At 40.4% G+C, this 16,272-nt stretch overlaps 1 protein-coding gene across 1 annotated transcript in view; it reads right to left on the bottom strand.

The window, feature by feature from the left end:
• Positions 1 to 500: 500 nt before the first annotated feature.
• The window catches only part of LOC149298948 (5-hydroxytryptamine receptor 7-like), a 31,277-nt gene continuing 15,505 nt past the window's right edge, over positions 501 to 16,272 (bottom strand). Inside the window, exon 2 of the mRNA XM_089486942.1 lies at positions 501 to 1,254. Within this exon, the coding sequence (XP_089343068.1) occupies positions 501 to 1,254 (754 nt within the window). The remainder of the gene's footprint in view (positions 1,255 to 16,272) is intronic.

Raw genomic sequence — 16,272 nt, 5'->3', positions numbered from 1 at the left:
GAATCTCCCTAAAATATACATTTTACATTGGAAGCTGCAAAAGAATATGGTTACCTTTACCATGATGAAGGATTTGCAACAGAGGACAGTCTTTTCCACAGTGCAAGAGGCTAAGTTAGAGGCAGCCCACATAGTATTAATATTTTGAAATGTCGCTTTTAACTGTGACATTTTTAAATGATGTACTATGATAGGCAGTAATTATTTATTGCAACCCCTGAAAGTATACACTTTTTTAATAAGTGTCCCAAAGTAATATTGTCACCCTACCGTGAGGGTTTCAGCAGAGGGAACATTTGAGTAATCAGAGAGAAAGTTTTGTGATAAGATCTTGTGTTCTGTCTGTTCCAGTGGAGCAGTGAGCAGAATGTGACCCAGGGCATCGGTTGGCATCGGTGGACTTTTAAGTAATTGCCCATTGTTACCTAACCTTGACCTGGGTCCATTAGCACTCCAATCCTGTCTCTACCCTATAAATGGGATAATTAAAAATACTGTTCTTACAGGATATGGTCAGGTCTTTCTGCAAGCTTCAAAGCCTCATGCATGCCTGCAGCAGACAACTTTCTGTTGATGTTTCTGTATCTGCATTGTAGCAGATTTCGATAAGTTGTCCTCAGATCTCTATTAAAAAAAGCGTAAATAAAAGGATTGATCAAAGAGTTTGCATATCCCAACCATAAAAAGGTCCTCTCCATCCACAAAGGAATGCAACTGCATTCAGTTCCACAGATAAAAGGTCTTGCTGTTGAAAGTATGAAAAAAGGTAACCAGCAAATGGTGAATGCTCCTACAATAATTCCAAGTGTTGTAGCAGCCTTTTGTTCCCGTTTAAAGATGGAAATATTTTTCCTGTCATTTCTGAGTAGCTTTGAGAAATGTGAGCATTCTTCCGTTTCTCTGTGCATTTTCACAACCCCATTTGCTGTGATCATTCCTTCACTCTCTTCAGGACGGGGAAAAGCTGTAAACTTGTGTTTTGCAGCACTCTGCTTTGCTGCTTTAAAAATTCTGTAGTACATGAACAGCATTACAGACATTGGAATGTAAAAGGCAACAGCTGTAGAGTAAATGGTGTAGCCAAAGTCTTGACTTATGAGACAAACTTTATCATCATTTACATTCTGGGCCCATCCAAACAGAGGCGGTAAGGTAATAGAAGCAGAAAGTAACCAGACGCAAAGAATCATTTTGGCCATACATTTTCCATTCTGCCGTACGGGATATGTCAATGGCCTGGTAATCCCAAGATACCTGGTAAAGAACAAAAAACATGAAAAGTTAATCTGAGATGTAAAAAATAAAAAATTTTAAAATTATACTTATGTATATAGCTACGGATGACCAGACCAGATTTTATTTTTTGATTATAATGCAAAGTATTATGCCTTATTGGTTTGGTTAATTATACAGCCCTGGCTTTGTAGAGACTTGTGTGGCTACCCCCAGCAGGATGTCATCTCATCACCTGCTGAGGGGGTTATCTCTGGCAGACAGCCAGGATCTGTAAACAGGGAGTGACCACCATTGTTTTAGTTTAATGTTGTATAAGTCAGCCTCCCCCCTGTTCCACCACTACAATGATTTACCCCGGCCATCCCTGGAACTGATTTGGGCAAGTAATAGGCAGTGCCATAACCTTATGCCCCAGTGACTCTGGATTTCATGGATTTTACTGAGTGGTCACCTGAGGATGTTGACCCAGGAGGGGTGGATGGGACTGCGGTCTCCACCCCTGAGTCACAGGGTTACTGGACGGCTAACCTAGATCCAATAGCTGAACTATGTGACTGTATACCACAACCGGATGCAGAGATTGTGGATTTAATTGATTTTACATCTGAGGATATTGGTTCGGGAGGGCATGCAATTGGCTTCCCTTCCCAGCAAAACAACTTCTGGGTGTAGTGGATGGGACTGCGGTCTCCACTAGCACCCACCCAGCAGAAGAGCTGCCAATGGGGAAGAGTGTTTCCTGAGCCAGACCACAGCAACCTTGTAGGGTCCAGTCAGACAGCCCCAGAGACTGTGGTAGTGGATGGGACTGCAGTCTCCACACCTGGGTCCCAGGAATGCTGGGCCCAGATCCCCACTCCCCAGCAGAAGGGCTGGCATCAGGGCAGAGTGCTGCTGGTCTCTGCCCACCCCTCCCCCTTGTTCCTGAGTCTGACCATGACGCTTCCGCAGTGCCCACTCAGACCACCCCAGCCCAAACACTGGTAACAGGAGAGAGGCAGGACGGCCCCTCTCTACCAGCACTGGAGGTGCCCGCAAACCCTATAGAAGATCTTTGTCCAGGTCAGAGCGCAGCTGGCCTCTGCCCTCCCTCACCAGACGTCCCTCCATCAGAGGATGGTACAAAACCAGCACTGGGGGACATGTATTCCATACAGGAGGATGAGACTGTGGTCACCACCTGTGGTCCCCAGAAATGCTGGGCAGCTGGCTCGGATACCCAACCCTGGATTGAAGGAGCCCCCGCCACCCTGTCGTCTCCCCAGCGGCTGAGAAGACTCCAGAGAGAAGGTGCAACTGGCAATTCTCTCCAGCGGCAGTTATATTTTTCGGGAGAGGCAGAGGTCAGGCGGGTGAGTACTGCTCTTGGAGGGGCAGATTGTTTGGGACACCAGTTTTGGGAGGGCATTGATGGGCCAAATGAACTGACTGACTTACTACGGAGTCAACCCGTTTGGGGTCTCCTCCTGGGTCAGTCCCATTCAGAAGGGGGAGAAATGTGACGAAAACCTCCATCACTGGGGCCACTGGAGAGGCCTGAGAGCCAGCCTCCTCCCTATTGACTATGGGCCCTGACTTTGCAAAGACTTCTGTGGCTACCCCCAGCAGTATATCATCCCATCACTTGCTGAGGGGATTATCTCTGGCAGACAGCCAGGATTTGTATCAAGGGAGTGACCACCATTGCTTTAGTTTAATGTTGTATAAATCAGTCCCCCCCTCCCCCAGTTCCACTACTACAGACATTTACCCCGGCCATCCCTGGAACAGCAGGAACATTTTCCCCTATGTTTATGGGAATAAACATAGCATGGATTTTAGAAGCTCTGCCATACAGAAATCAGCATTGTAGATAAGTGGTAGAACGTATCATGGCTGCCCTCAAATGTTGAGTGCATCAATACAAAAAAAATTATAATTCAATGTTAAACTAGTTTATTCAAGGTGCTATTCCACATAGGGAGGCTCTTAAAATATCCCCATATACGTCCTGCATCATGTAGAGAGATGTAAAAGAAACCCATCTGTCATATTCTCCTTAATGCTCCTTGTCACTTATAAAATGTGCTTAAAATTATAATGAAATACTACAGTTGCCTAGAAACAGAGTCCTATCATTCTTCCAAAGACCTACCCTATGTATTACATCATAGTAGTTTGACAGCCTACAGCCACTTCCGCCTTCCATTTCATGCTTGTGCCCGTAAAACAGTAAAGCTCTTACACATATTTCATAAAAGGCACAGTAAAGTACACCTGTGACTTAATTTACTTGGTTACAAAGAAGATGCAAAAAGATGACAAATGCTACAGGTACACGTTAACCCCTTCAGTGCCAGCTCAGTCATTAATGTATGCCTGCAGTCCCTGTCATTCAAAGATTGACGGTGGAAACAGCAATAAGGAAGGTGGGGGACATCAATAAAGGCTACAGGCACATGCCAACCCCAGTACTAGAGAGATTAATGTACGACCACTGTATCTAACAAGTGCCTCCAAGATCAGATTGGGGGTGATCTGCCTGACCTGCTTTTGTTTTCTACAGTGAAAAAGCTGACAGGGGGGAATGCTCCCTCTTCTACCACTTGCTGCTGTGAGAAGCAGAAAAGGCGGGATCAGACAGGCAGGGGGGCTGGACCAGGTGGCAGAAGTCTCCAAGTGGCACAGAGTGATCTGCAGTTCAGGTAAGGGGGTTGGGGAGGTTGTATGAATGAGTATGCATGATTGAGGGAATGAATGAGTAATCTGTGAATGATTAGTATCTGTAAATGAGGAAATTAATATATGAATGAGTGAATGAATGTTTGTGAATAATAAATGAGTGAATGAATACGTGTGTGGTTGCATGGATGTGTAAGTGGGGGGAAAGCAATGCACAGGGAGGCTGTTTGAGGATACCACAGGTGGGAAGTCCTATGCTTCTGTTCTGGGTGTTGGGCAGATCCTGTGAGTGAAATCTGGGTGCTAAGGAGGGGCATTAATTCATTAGCGGGTGCTGGCGGGGGGCATCACATAAATCAATACTAAAGGGGGGCTGGGCGGTGGGATGAATATAAAGTGTGGGGCTAGCTGGGGGGAATACACAAGGGTGTGGGTGCATTAGGGTTTTACATTCTACTGACCAGCCCTTTTACATTCTGCTGACCAGCCCAGGTAAAATGCTATGGGGGATGTATAGACTCATGGAAAAAACAAACTAGTGAGATATACATCCCCCATACTGCAGGGCAGCATTTTATTTATGCTGGCAGCATCAATACACAAGGGTAGCAACTGAGGCCATTACACAAAAGGGGGCAAAAACACTGAAAGGGGGGTCAACGACAAAGCAGTGTGGAAGATACTTGTTTTTATTATTGTTGTAGCTTAGCCCCTCTGGTGGGTGTCAGAGTCTGTGCTGGTGTGTGTGTCTGGGTGACAGTGTGACAGGGCCTGTCCTGGTGTGTGTTTGTCTGTCTGTCGTTGTGGCAGAGCCTGTCCTGGTGTGTGTGTTTGGCTGTTGGAGTGGCAGAGCCTGTCCTGGTGTGTGTGTTTGGGTGTCGGTGTGGCAGAGTGTGTCCTGGTGTGTCTTTGGGTGTTGGTGTGGCAGAGCCTGTCCTGGTGTGGCAGAGCCTGAACTGGTGTGTGTGTTTGGGTGTCGGTGTGGCAGAGCCTGTCCTGGTGTGTATTTGATCATCTGTTTCCTGGCACTTTACTTGAACTATAGTCACTTTAAAGGACAAAACTTGCTATGCCCAGAAACCAGTGAGAGGAAAAGTGAGAGGTGTTGTGTTATTTAATCTATTTCAATCTGCATGTTTTATTAAAAAGGATTAGTGGTGTTAAATTGTGGCTTCAGTCATCCCGTATATGATTACTTTTTTTAGTGTACTGACGTACTCCCAATCCCATCACAGTACATCAACATGTGTTCGAAAATCAGGAAAAGATGGGCATGGATGGTGGGCTGATTCGGTGACGCAATGGGCCACTTGACTAGACTTGCCCCCCAGGCCGTAGGCTGCCAGCCCTCCCCTGCAGACAGGTCACCCACAGTCTGATCTAAGAGGCACTTGGGGAACATCACAGACTAGATGATATGTTATTTAAAGAAAAAAGAATACATTTGTTTAGGATACTTTATAATACATAATAAGAATATAAGAATATGGGAGAGTTGAAAAAGTGTCTATGTGGAACAGCACCTTTAATTTGCAAGCTATGCTGGGATACAAAATCTTACTGTATCAGATGTGCATTTTGAAGGGGCACCACTGGAGGGTTTCTCCTGCAAGATAATCTGAAGTGGCCTACATAATACAGTTTGTAGAGATTGTTCATCCCACTGCAGCTCATTTACAGTTAAATAACGGTAAAACCTATTATCTAGTTAGTAAAATAATGCTAATGGATACATCTACTACGTTTGTATTTCTGCCTGATGAAGGGCATGTTGCCAAAATGTTTTGAAACTAAATAAGTATTTAATCTTCCATTACATTGCTTGTCATTTAGATAAATTTGGCATCTTTTGTAATACTGTATTTTTGCCCAGAAGTGTCTTAATTAAATGCTTTTAGTACCTGTCTCATTTTAATCGGTTATATTGCTGAATGCCTGTATGCTACTGTTCCAAATTTTTTGAGTGCCAGAGTGTGATGTCATGTGACAGATACAGTAACTGTGTACCTAAAACCCCTAATTTAACCACTACACTTCAGCTAGATCACTGTATTTTAAGTTATCTGTCATGACCTGAAATAGAATGTTTAAACAGTGGCATAACTGTGACCATTAATGTATAAACAGCAGAGAATTAGAGTTACTTTGTCTTAGTTCAACACTATATTGTAGCATTGATAAAATAACTTTTCAAGCTTTTGCACCTTAGTCACTTTTTATATATAAACATTAAAATCAATCAATACCCAGTACACATTAACAGACTATGGTTCCTTTAAAGTCAATGATTTTGTTTATTGAAATAATACTTATAATGTATTTATATATTTAATTATGTATTAATAGTTAACATTTTTTTTATCAGTTTACTTTCAACTGCCCATCAAACCCATCACTACCTATCAATACAGTATCTCACAGTAACCCAACATCATGCTAGCTTAGGTCTAAAGGAGAGGGATCATGGCCAACAATAGAGTGATTTCTGGAATGGGAGAATCTGTCTCTTATCCTAAGCAATTCCAGTCTGGGACAATTGAATGTGCTGTTCATGAGGCCATGTGATAATAACAAATAGTTTCAGAATTTCTGTAAGCTAATTCCAGACGAAACCCTGACCCCAATGACCTTTAACTTGCAAAAAAATAATTACAAGTGGCGTTTTTCTATTTCAAAACCATTTTTTCCAAATCTTTGAAGCTGGCCAGTGCTATTTACCCCATCAAACCATATATTTTTTTGAAAACTTGACACCCCAGGGTATTTCAAATGCTCATATTTTAAGTCTTTCCATGCACTAGTTCTACCACCAGCCTTTGTTAAACTTTATGGTAGTAAAATGTTTTGGGTTTTTCACACACATTGTACTTCAGGTATGAATTTACCGCTCCTGGTATAAGCCACTGTCAAACAACACCCCAATATGTGTTCAGCAACATCTCCTGAGAACATTCCCCACATGCATGAGTTTGTTGGGTTGTTTGGGGACTAAAAGACCACATTTGAGAGGTGTGCATTTTTCAAATTGAAATTTTGACATGTTGAAAATTCTGCCAACATATCCTATTTGGGATATCTTTGAACCCGGCCAATTCAATTTACCCCATCAAATCATATATTTTTGAAAAATATACACCCCTGGGAATTTTAAATGCTGGTATTTTAACTTTTTTCATGTACACATTTTACCACCAACCTTTGTTTCGGTTTGCCATAATATTTTCTTGTGTGTTTAGTTATGAATTTACCGCTCCTGGTATATGTCACTGTCAAACAACACCCAATATGTGTGATACCACCCATGCATGGGTTTGTTGGGTAATTTGGGAGGTACAAGGCCACCTTTGTGAGGTGTGCATTTTCTGGAATTTGGACATCTGGTCAGTCTGTGCCTATATCCTATATTTGGAACATCTTTGAAGGCGACCAATTCAATTTACCCCATCAAATCATACATGTTTTAAAACTAGGCACCCCATGGGCATTTAAAATGCCAATATTTTAACTCTTTCCATGCAACCATTTTTGTGAAGATATAGCGCTAATTTTAGGACTTGCTCCTAAACTTTTTTGTGACATTAGTGGGGAATTATTGTTACCAATTTTTTTTATTATAATTTTTTTGATTTTACTAATCACATTATGATTAGTGAGCTGGGATCCATTGACTTGCATGGTTGAATGCAGACCCTCTGTGAACTCATTGGTGTGTCAGTTGGTGGCGCCATCTTGTGAGTGGCAGCAATGCCACTCACTGATGGCGCTTGTGGTTGCTCTTTGGAGTAATCACAATGAGATAGGGTAGGGGGTTGTGTTGCTGGATGCCTCAATATTGCTAATAGCTTCCTAAGCTCTGTTTTAGCCGCCTGCGGCGGCCCTTTTTTTGGGGGGGGGTTCCTCCCATGATCCAAGGCTATTTGAAAGCAGGCCGTACAAGTACGGGCTTTATCACAAATGCATTGCATTGTGAGCTCATACATGTACAAGCTTTGTCGTGAAAGGGTTAGGAATGATCATTTTCTTTATCATTTTTATTTATGTTTAGGTTAGTTTGTCCAATTACTTTTGAGTCATGTATGAAAATTGCTGTAAATCCTCACGGTTCTTACAATAGCTTTGTTAATAAATTCATTAAAGCTGAAAGTCTGCACCTTAAATCTATTCAATCTATTTCAAATCTATTGTGGTGGCATACAGAGCCAAAATTATTAAAAGTGTCACTGTTCAAATATTTATGGACCTGCAGCTCTCGTGAAGAATTGTTGCAGTAATCATATACACCACAACAAATGCAAAGCATAAACAAATGAAAGGAAATAGCAAAGCCTTGAGAATATGTTTAGTGATCAAACAACATATAATTGGACATTGGTGAAGAACCCTTCAGCCTATCTTAATTGAAGTACCTGTGTTTCAACCCTTGCCTTTGTCCAATTTTTTACTTTCTCTGCTATAATGCAATGACCAAATGGCCAAGTTCCCTGGTAGGAAAACAATCTGAACACTTTAATTAAAAAAAAAAAAAAGATTTAAAACTTAGGTTGACAAAGACATCACTTCCCCTTGGAATTTTGAACATTTGGCAGTTATTTAAATGGAATAATTTCAACACTTTAGGTTAGAATCTATGAGTTCTCAATTTGCAGTTACTTAGTACTCCTGTTATCAACGGTAATGCAATTTTGTATGTATTATGTATATATTTAAAATTGATTTATCATAAGACAGAGCAATTTTAATCTATCAAAGAGCTGTCTTTATGAATTCGAATGCACTTGTTGAAAGCCATATCTGCATTTTGGCAGAAACTATTAAATGTGGTTCCAGACCAAAAAATTTTTTGAATTTAAACAGATTTGCTGATGAACTTAATTTTTTTCCCTTTAATTGCTGACATCACATATATGAAATATGTAATTTAATTTTCTTGACACTTCACTGTTTCAGAAGCTAATACTTTTCACTTGCATTTCATATAAAAATTAATCTGATAGAACAAAAACATTTGTTCATGTAACTCAGGAAATAAAGATTTATAAGTTTTTTTTATACTTTACTATTAAATACATTACTGTGTAGTTGTGTGATTAGCTGTTTAATTTTAGCACAATGTTCATTGTCTCTTTCTGTTGTTGGGAAAATAGTAGGGAAGATTTGAAAATATATTTTCTACAAGCATTGGTAGAGAAGATACATTTAAACATATGTAATAAGGTTTAAGAACAAAACAGAGACAAATTTAGGGTGAAAACAAATATAAAGCAAAATATTACAAGTTTTATTTTTGGCTCATTTTAGGACAACACATTTGCGTCCCTTGCTTTTTCAGGCTTTTTTAAATCCAAATGAAATTTGTTGACCAAAATTAAGTCTTTCTGTCTTTGCCTACTACACTCTCCACCAGTCCTGCCTGAGTACTTTACCCCTAGAACTTTATGTGCCCCCTGCCCTTATTCCCCCAGTCTTATTTCTTCCTTTTCCTTGCAGCCATCTCTGCCCTCCTTTTCCTGCTTGTGCCCTTATGCTCTACCCCTGCCTTGTATCTGCCCCTCCTGCCCACTCACCTTCTCCAGCTGTTATCTGATCTTTTCTGATCTCGAAGTGCAGCTAAAGAGACAAGAGGTGGGAGAGGGTCGAGAGTGGGGGGGCAAGGCAGTGTGTGAGAGAGAACCCTCTTTTATTTAATGTAATAAAGTTTTTCTTAATGTACAGAAAATTTACTTTATTGAATGGGTGGTGGGTATGTGGAACAGCCTCCCAGGAGAAGTAGCTTGAGGTCCACAGAACCGCAATATTTTTATTTTACTCATTTTTGCACCTCTCTACTACAAGTTGGTGTCTTGGTGAGATTTTTCAAGATATTAAGAAAGTTTAGTTTTAGTTTAGTGATCTGAAGTAGGATTTTTTTTCAGTATAGATGTCCCTGGCATTACAATGGTTAATTATAGCCTTTTCTTTTGCTGTAACTTCTTGCTTCCTGGTCTTGATTGTTTCCTGGGGAGGTTGCATTTTATAATACTTAATAAGGTTAGAGTAATTGGACTTACTTAATACTTGTAACCACTTTGAACCTTAACCACATTTTCTGGGAACATTGCCAAAATGCCAATCACAGCTTGTTTAAGCCTGTGTGACCCTAACAAAAGTAGCATCTTCCAATTAAATGGCAACCATCTCAGAGATGACAGCTACAGCAGGCAAGCCAATGAACAAATCCTAATAAAATTCCAAAAGTGTTGCCATTTGTTCTCATTTGTTCTGTTGCTTGAAATTGGAAACATTTTCAAATAAAGTTTTTATGAATCCGAACACACAAGTCTAGTTGAAATTATATATATATATCTCAATTTCAACTTCATGTACTAACAGCCCATAAACGGTCCATGGTCCTGAAATTAATGACATGTTGTCATGATCCTACCCAGGCTGCGGAGCTGCATACCTGTCTTGTTTAAGTTTCCCTCCTTTACTTCGATCCATTCCTGGATTTCCTGTTGCTCTGTTCTGATCTTCCATTCCTTGCTTCTGCTTCAGCTCTTTGCTTCAGCTCTGTTTCCTTTATAAGGTGTGCTCCTCCCGTGTGTTCTGTTTGTCTCAGTCTTCAGTCTAAGGTATGTCTCAGTGCTATGTGTTTGGATTACATGTATGGTTTGTTTCGTACCACTGTCAGCAGGGATTAGCGTTAGGACCCACCGTCATTGGAGTACTTTGGCGTAGTGGTGGGCTAAGCATACTATGGCCATATGATGTGACGGAATCTCCAATTGTTATCTCATAGTTCTAGGCTAGTTCCTGTATTCATGTTTGTCTGTCTCTTATGTTTCTTGCCTGGTCTCCCTATCCCTTGCTTGTTATGTTTCAGCCATATTCTCTGCTTAGCTTCCACGCTCCCAGCCTGCAGCATCCCGCACGAGTCTTGTGCTATGTCTCATGCCTGTTCCAGGGTGCCTGCAGGAATTACCTTCATTCTGGTTTATATCTGCTGCGATATTAGGGCGCTGGTATCTGGCTGCACTACCCTAGATGCTCAACACCTGGGTGAGTGCCGTTTGTCCCGCACCAGGCCCTGTCCTGAGACTCCGCTACTGCATACTGAACTCCTGAACTCCATCTTCGGGCGCGCTGGGTCATTACAGTCGTCCGTATGGACCCAGTTCCCTGACACATGTTTTGACCAACTCCTCCAACAAATTCTCCATTCCCTTGAACACCATATGTCAGGCATGTCCAAAGTCCCGCCCGCGGGCCAATTGCGGCCCACGTTCCGGACTGATAAGGCCCCACAGATAAGTTGCCCAATTAAATTTGCATTTAATTTTAATGTTTCAAAGAATGTCAGGCAAAATGGTCAGCACTCGCACATGTTCACTTGATCAAATCTGGCACTCTTCGAAATATGTTTGGACATGCCTGCCGTATGTAATTGACTCTAGGGGAGCTTAGTCCTCAAACAGAGGATGTTTGCTAAGCTGAGTGATAACATACACAAGAGGTAGGGTATTAGCCTGCAATAACTCACACGTGCACAGGGTGTAAAGTAATGACTTTATGTTTAAGTTACCCCTACAGCTTTCATTTGGATTTCACCCATTAATTGTTTAATATGAAGGCCATTCTTGTTAGGATGGAGTACTAGGTCAGGCAATAATCACTCTTTAATCAGATCAATGGAATCACCCATTGCTTTTTAATATACAGTCCCCAACTGAGAGTTTCTGTTCTATTATTTTATTTTAAGAAAAGCTTTACACCAGTACCCCTAAGGGGGTATCTTATTATACCATTTTTCATAACCATCTCTAAGTGAAACTGTGACACATTTCTTGGAGATTGTCACCTCATCTGGGTGAAACTCAGTTTCTTCAGCTCTGTGATTAAAACACTATATACAGAGGATTGAAATAGGCCCCTATGACAGCCAAATCCAGCTGGGTTTTACTTTATACAGATATTACATTTCAGAGATGACATGGGATTCTGCCAGGTGTACGTAGCAGATAATTTATTTCCATAAGGTTATTAAATGAGTCTGAAATCCGTCAGTCACAAAACTTTTTAAGTTTTATTACAGCAAAAATTGTCAATTGTGCTGTCATGAAAGATACCTTTGAAAGTCATTACGTTTAGCTTTAAACAGAATTCAAACAATGACACATTGCAATTAGATGTGAAGAAAAATAGGTGAGTTCCTTCCTCAATATCACTCAAATACTTTCATCTTTGGAGAAACACAAATTCTAAAAAGTGATCTGGGAAATACCATCACTTAGTTTCACTTCAAAAAAGTAATACCTGGTTATATAAAGATAGAAAAGTGTTATAAACACAGGATTAAGCAAATACTTTAAAGTAATAAAAAATCTAAAAATATGATTTGCCGTTCCCTTTGAATATTATGTTGTGACATGGGAAGCAGTTGTTGAGTATGACCCACTGTAACCATTAACATCCCCAGATGCCTACTTAAAATATTTAATTGATTAAAGACACTTGATTAGCCATGTCTGCTTACTGCCATACAGAGTGACAGAACTGCTATCAGCTGTCGGAGATAAAGTTCTTGAGTCACCATCAGCTGCCAAAAAGATCAAGCTCTGCTTTCTTACTCACTGCAGATGGAACTATTCACTAAAGAGGCAAAGGGTTAAATTGCAACTATAACAGTCCCAACTCTTCTGTGAAGACTTTGAACAAGATTTAGAGAGTGTCTGTGGGAATTTGTGTCCTGAGTCAAAAAATCTTTTGCGAGGTAAAACACTGATGTTGGATGAGAAGGCTTGGCTTGCAATCTCTTAGGTGTTCAATTGGGTTAGGGCTCTGTGCAGGCCACTCTAGCTCCTCCACACCACATTCATCAAACCATGACTCTGCAGACCTTGATTTATGCACAGGGGCACAGTCATGCTGAAACTAGAAAGGGCCTTCCCCAAACTGGCGCCACAAAGTTGGATACATACAATGGTCTAACATTATCCTTGAACTAAGAAACCTAGCTTTAACCATGAGAAACAGCCCCAGACCATTAATCCCCGTCCTCAATCAATCTTTGCAGTAAACTTTGCATTCGCAAAATCCAGATTTGTCTGTCAGACTTCCAGATAGGGATGTGTGATTCATCACTCCACTCCATGTTTCCTTTTCTCCATAGTCCAGTGGTTGTGTGCTTCACACCACTCCAGCCGACACTTTGCATTGTGTAGTGATCTTAGGCCTGTGTGCAGCTGCTTAGCCATGGAAACCCATTTCATAAAGTTTCCGATATACAGTGCTGATGTCGCTTCCAGATGCAGTTTGGTACTCTATCGTAAGTGATGCTACAGAGGTCAGGCAATTTTTATGCGCTATGTGCTTCAGCACTCAACGGCCCTACTCTGTGAGTGTGCATGGTCTATTACTTTGTGGCTGAGCTTCCCCTCCACAAAAATAACACTTACAGTGGCTGTCTAGATCTAGCAAGGCAGAAATGTCATGAATTATTTTTGTGTCTTCATACCCCTGTTATAAACAGCTGCATGACTTACTTGTGCTCTAAAATATTAATACCATGTATTTCTTATACCCCAAAACAAGTAACATTAAGCTGAACGTGCACAGATATGAATAGGGCCATCGTTAATACATTCTGCTTGAAACCTTGGCACCTGAGACTGAGGTAGATTGCTGGGTAATCCTCCCAGCAATTGCATATGTGCTGTTACTTGTGGACACATATTCCTTTCTGAAAAGAAATATACGGTAGTAATAACTCTATTTGAAATATTTGGGTTAAGCCTTTATTTAGATGAATTGCTAAGAAGCAAAATTATGGCATAAACATCTGTACCAAAATCTGCATATTTGCTAATGTATCAATTATTACAGCTGCTGTAGCATTTTTCTTTCATTTTTGCTGTTTTTTTCCATGCTGGCAGAATAATATTTAATTGCCACAAACAATACAAACCTTGTGAATCCAAAATGGTACATTTCTTGTGCAGATTGAGTAATTTATCTTGTTCTTTGTATCTGCACTGACCTGATTTTGAACAAACAGCTTCATTTTGTATATTAATTGCTATCTTTCAAAATACATTTGTTTCACTTTGAATATTTTTGTGCTTTAAATTATTCTTGTCAATAGCACAACGAGGATGCTCTAATTTCCATAACCTAATGGAAGTCATTTTGAGTCTATTGCAAAAAAACAGCTGGGAATGAATAATAGAAAGTTGGGTTTGCAAGTGTTCCGTAAAAAAAAAATTGTTTAGAGAGCAACAATTTCACCAGTGTTACTAAGTAGGCAAGAAAATCTTAAACAAAATCTATACCAAAAAAAAGAATACTACTATATTTACCACGATTATAGACATAAAACATGTAGCTGACCCATGTGTTTGCAATTCATAAGAAGCCCCGAAAAGGAGGCCAGCCCCCCCCTCGAATCGTGTTTGAAGATGACACTAAAAAATACAATATGAGCAGGATATTAGTTTGCTGCAGCGGGATTTAGATAGACTGGGAGACTGGGCACATAAATGACAGATGAAATTTAATGTAGATAAATGCAAAGTTATACACTTCGGGGTAAGGAATGCACAAGCAATTACACCCTAAACGGTAGTGAATTAGGGATAACAACAAATGAGAAGGATTTGGAAATTGTTAGACAACAAACAAGGCAACAATGTGCAATGTCAGTGAGCAGTTGCTAAGGCCAGTAAGGTATTCGCGGGATAAAAATATAATTTTGCCTCTTTATATATCAATGGTAAGACCACACCTTGAATATGCTGTGCAATTTTGGGCACCTGTTCTAAAGAAGGATATTATAGTACTAGAAAAAGTGCAGAGACGGGCTACAAAATTAATAAAAGAAATGGAACACGTTAGTTATAAAGAAAGGTTAACAAATTTAAATCTGTTTAGAAAAACTGTGCCTCAGAGGGTATATGATAGCATTATATAAATATATTTGGGGCCAATACATTGTCTGGAAATCTATTAGTCAACAGGACTATGCATAGGACACGTGGTCACGCATTTAGACTGGAAGAAAGGAGATTTATTCTAAAGCAAAGGAAAGGGTTTTTTACAGTAAGGACAATAAGGATGTGGAATTCTCTGCCTGCAGAGGTAGTTTTATCAGAGTCTGTACAGACGTTTAAACAGCAACTGGATAAATACAAAAACATAATATTCAGGAATCTAATTTTTAAATGATGGAGAAATTGCTTCTTGATCCAAGGAGAGATCTGACTGCCATTCTGGGGTCAAGAACGATTTTTTTTCCTAGTTTGTTGCAAAATTTGAAAATTATTTGTTTTTGCCTTCTTTTGGATCAACAGCAATTCACAGACGTGGGAAAGGCTAAACTTGATGGAAGCATGTCAGCCTATGTAACTATGTAACAAAGCGAAATTACTGGGCCCACAATGACTCACAGTCTTTCACACTCTCACCACTTCTGCTTCCAAATCTTTATCTTCTATCTTTTTCTCTCTCTTCAATCTTCCATCTTCTATCTACGTCCACATCACTGTGGACATAACCTGGCGGGAACTTCCGGCGGCGCTTACTATGTCTCCCCGATCCTCCAATCGAGGGACAGGACGTCACAGAAAGCTCTGTTATTTTGCCCTAATGTGACCTGGGCAATAATTAGTTGCCCCGAAAACTAATAGGTCAAAAATTTAACCGAAAAATTTAATACTAGACTTCTGCACATGTACCTGAACCGATTTCATTTCGTATTTCGGCCATTTGTTTTCAGACAATGAAATTTGTTTCATGTCCTTTCTGTTCAGATTAAATTTGGAGAGTATTTTTGATTCAGATCGTATTTACTCTCTCATACTCTCTTACTCTAGCTCACACTCTCTCAATGTCTCCCTTCTTGTTGTTTTCCTTCTTCTACGGCTCTCGGCTGCTCCCAGCACTCCTCTGCATGACTAGGACATAGCCAATTCCCTTCAACCATACTACCCCAAAGAAATAAGAAACACACTCAAGGTTTGGATAGAGAAATCAACAGCTTTATTAATCAGGAATAAAGAGGCTAAACAGAACACACAACTGAGTGGATAGTTATACACATTTACTGTATTAACTTTGAGCCATAACAGCTTATAACCAAATGGCTACGGCTAACATTACCTTTTGATGATCTAGCCGAATAACACCTATAAGCTAGCTAGACGAAAATGAACCCTCTAGCCACCGATCACCAGCCCAGAGGGCCCCCCTTTTATGTAATTACCTCTTCTTCTGGCTAACTACCCCTTGACATAACCCGTCACGCACAGTACCAAGCTGGGTTTAGATCACCTTCCTTTATCCACTCCCCGCAGCTGTGACAGATTCAAACCACCAAATCAGAGGCAGGAATTCGTCTTCAGT

Source organism: Sceloporus occidentalis, unplaced genomic scaffold, assembly GCF_023333645.1.
Source record: "Sceloporus occidentalis isolate IW3139 unplaced genomic scaffold, rSceOcc1.0.p SCAF_30, whole genome shotgun sequence".
NCBI classification, from domain to species: domain Eukaryota; kingdom Metazoa; phylum Chordata; class Lepidosauria; order Squamata; family Phrynosomatidae; genus Sceloporus; species Sceloporus occidentalis.
Note: the sequence above shows the minus strand (reverse complement) of the source record. Positions and strands in the feature narration are given on the sequence as shown.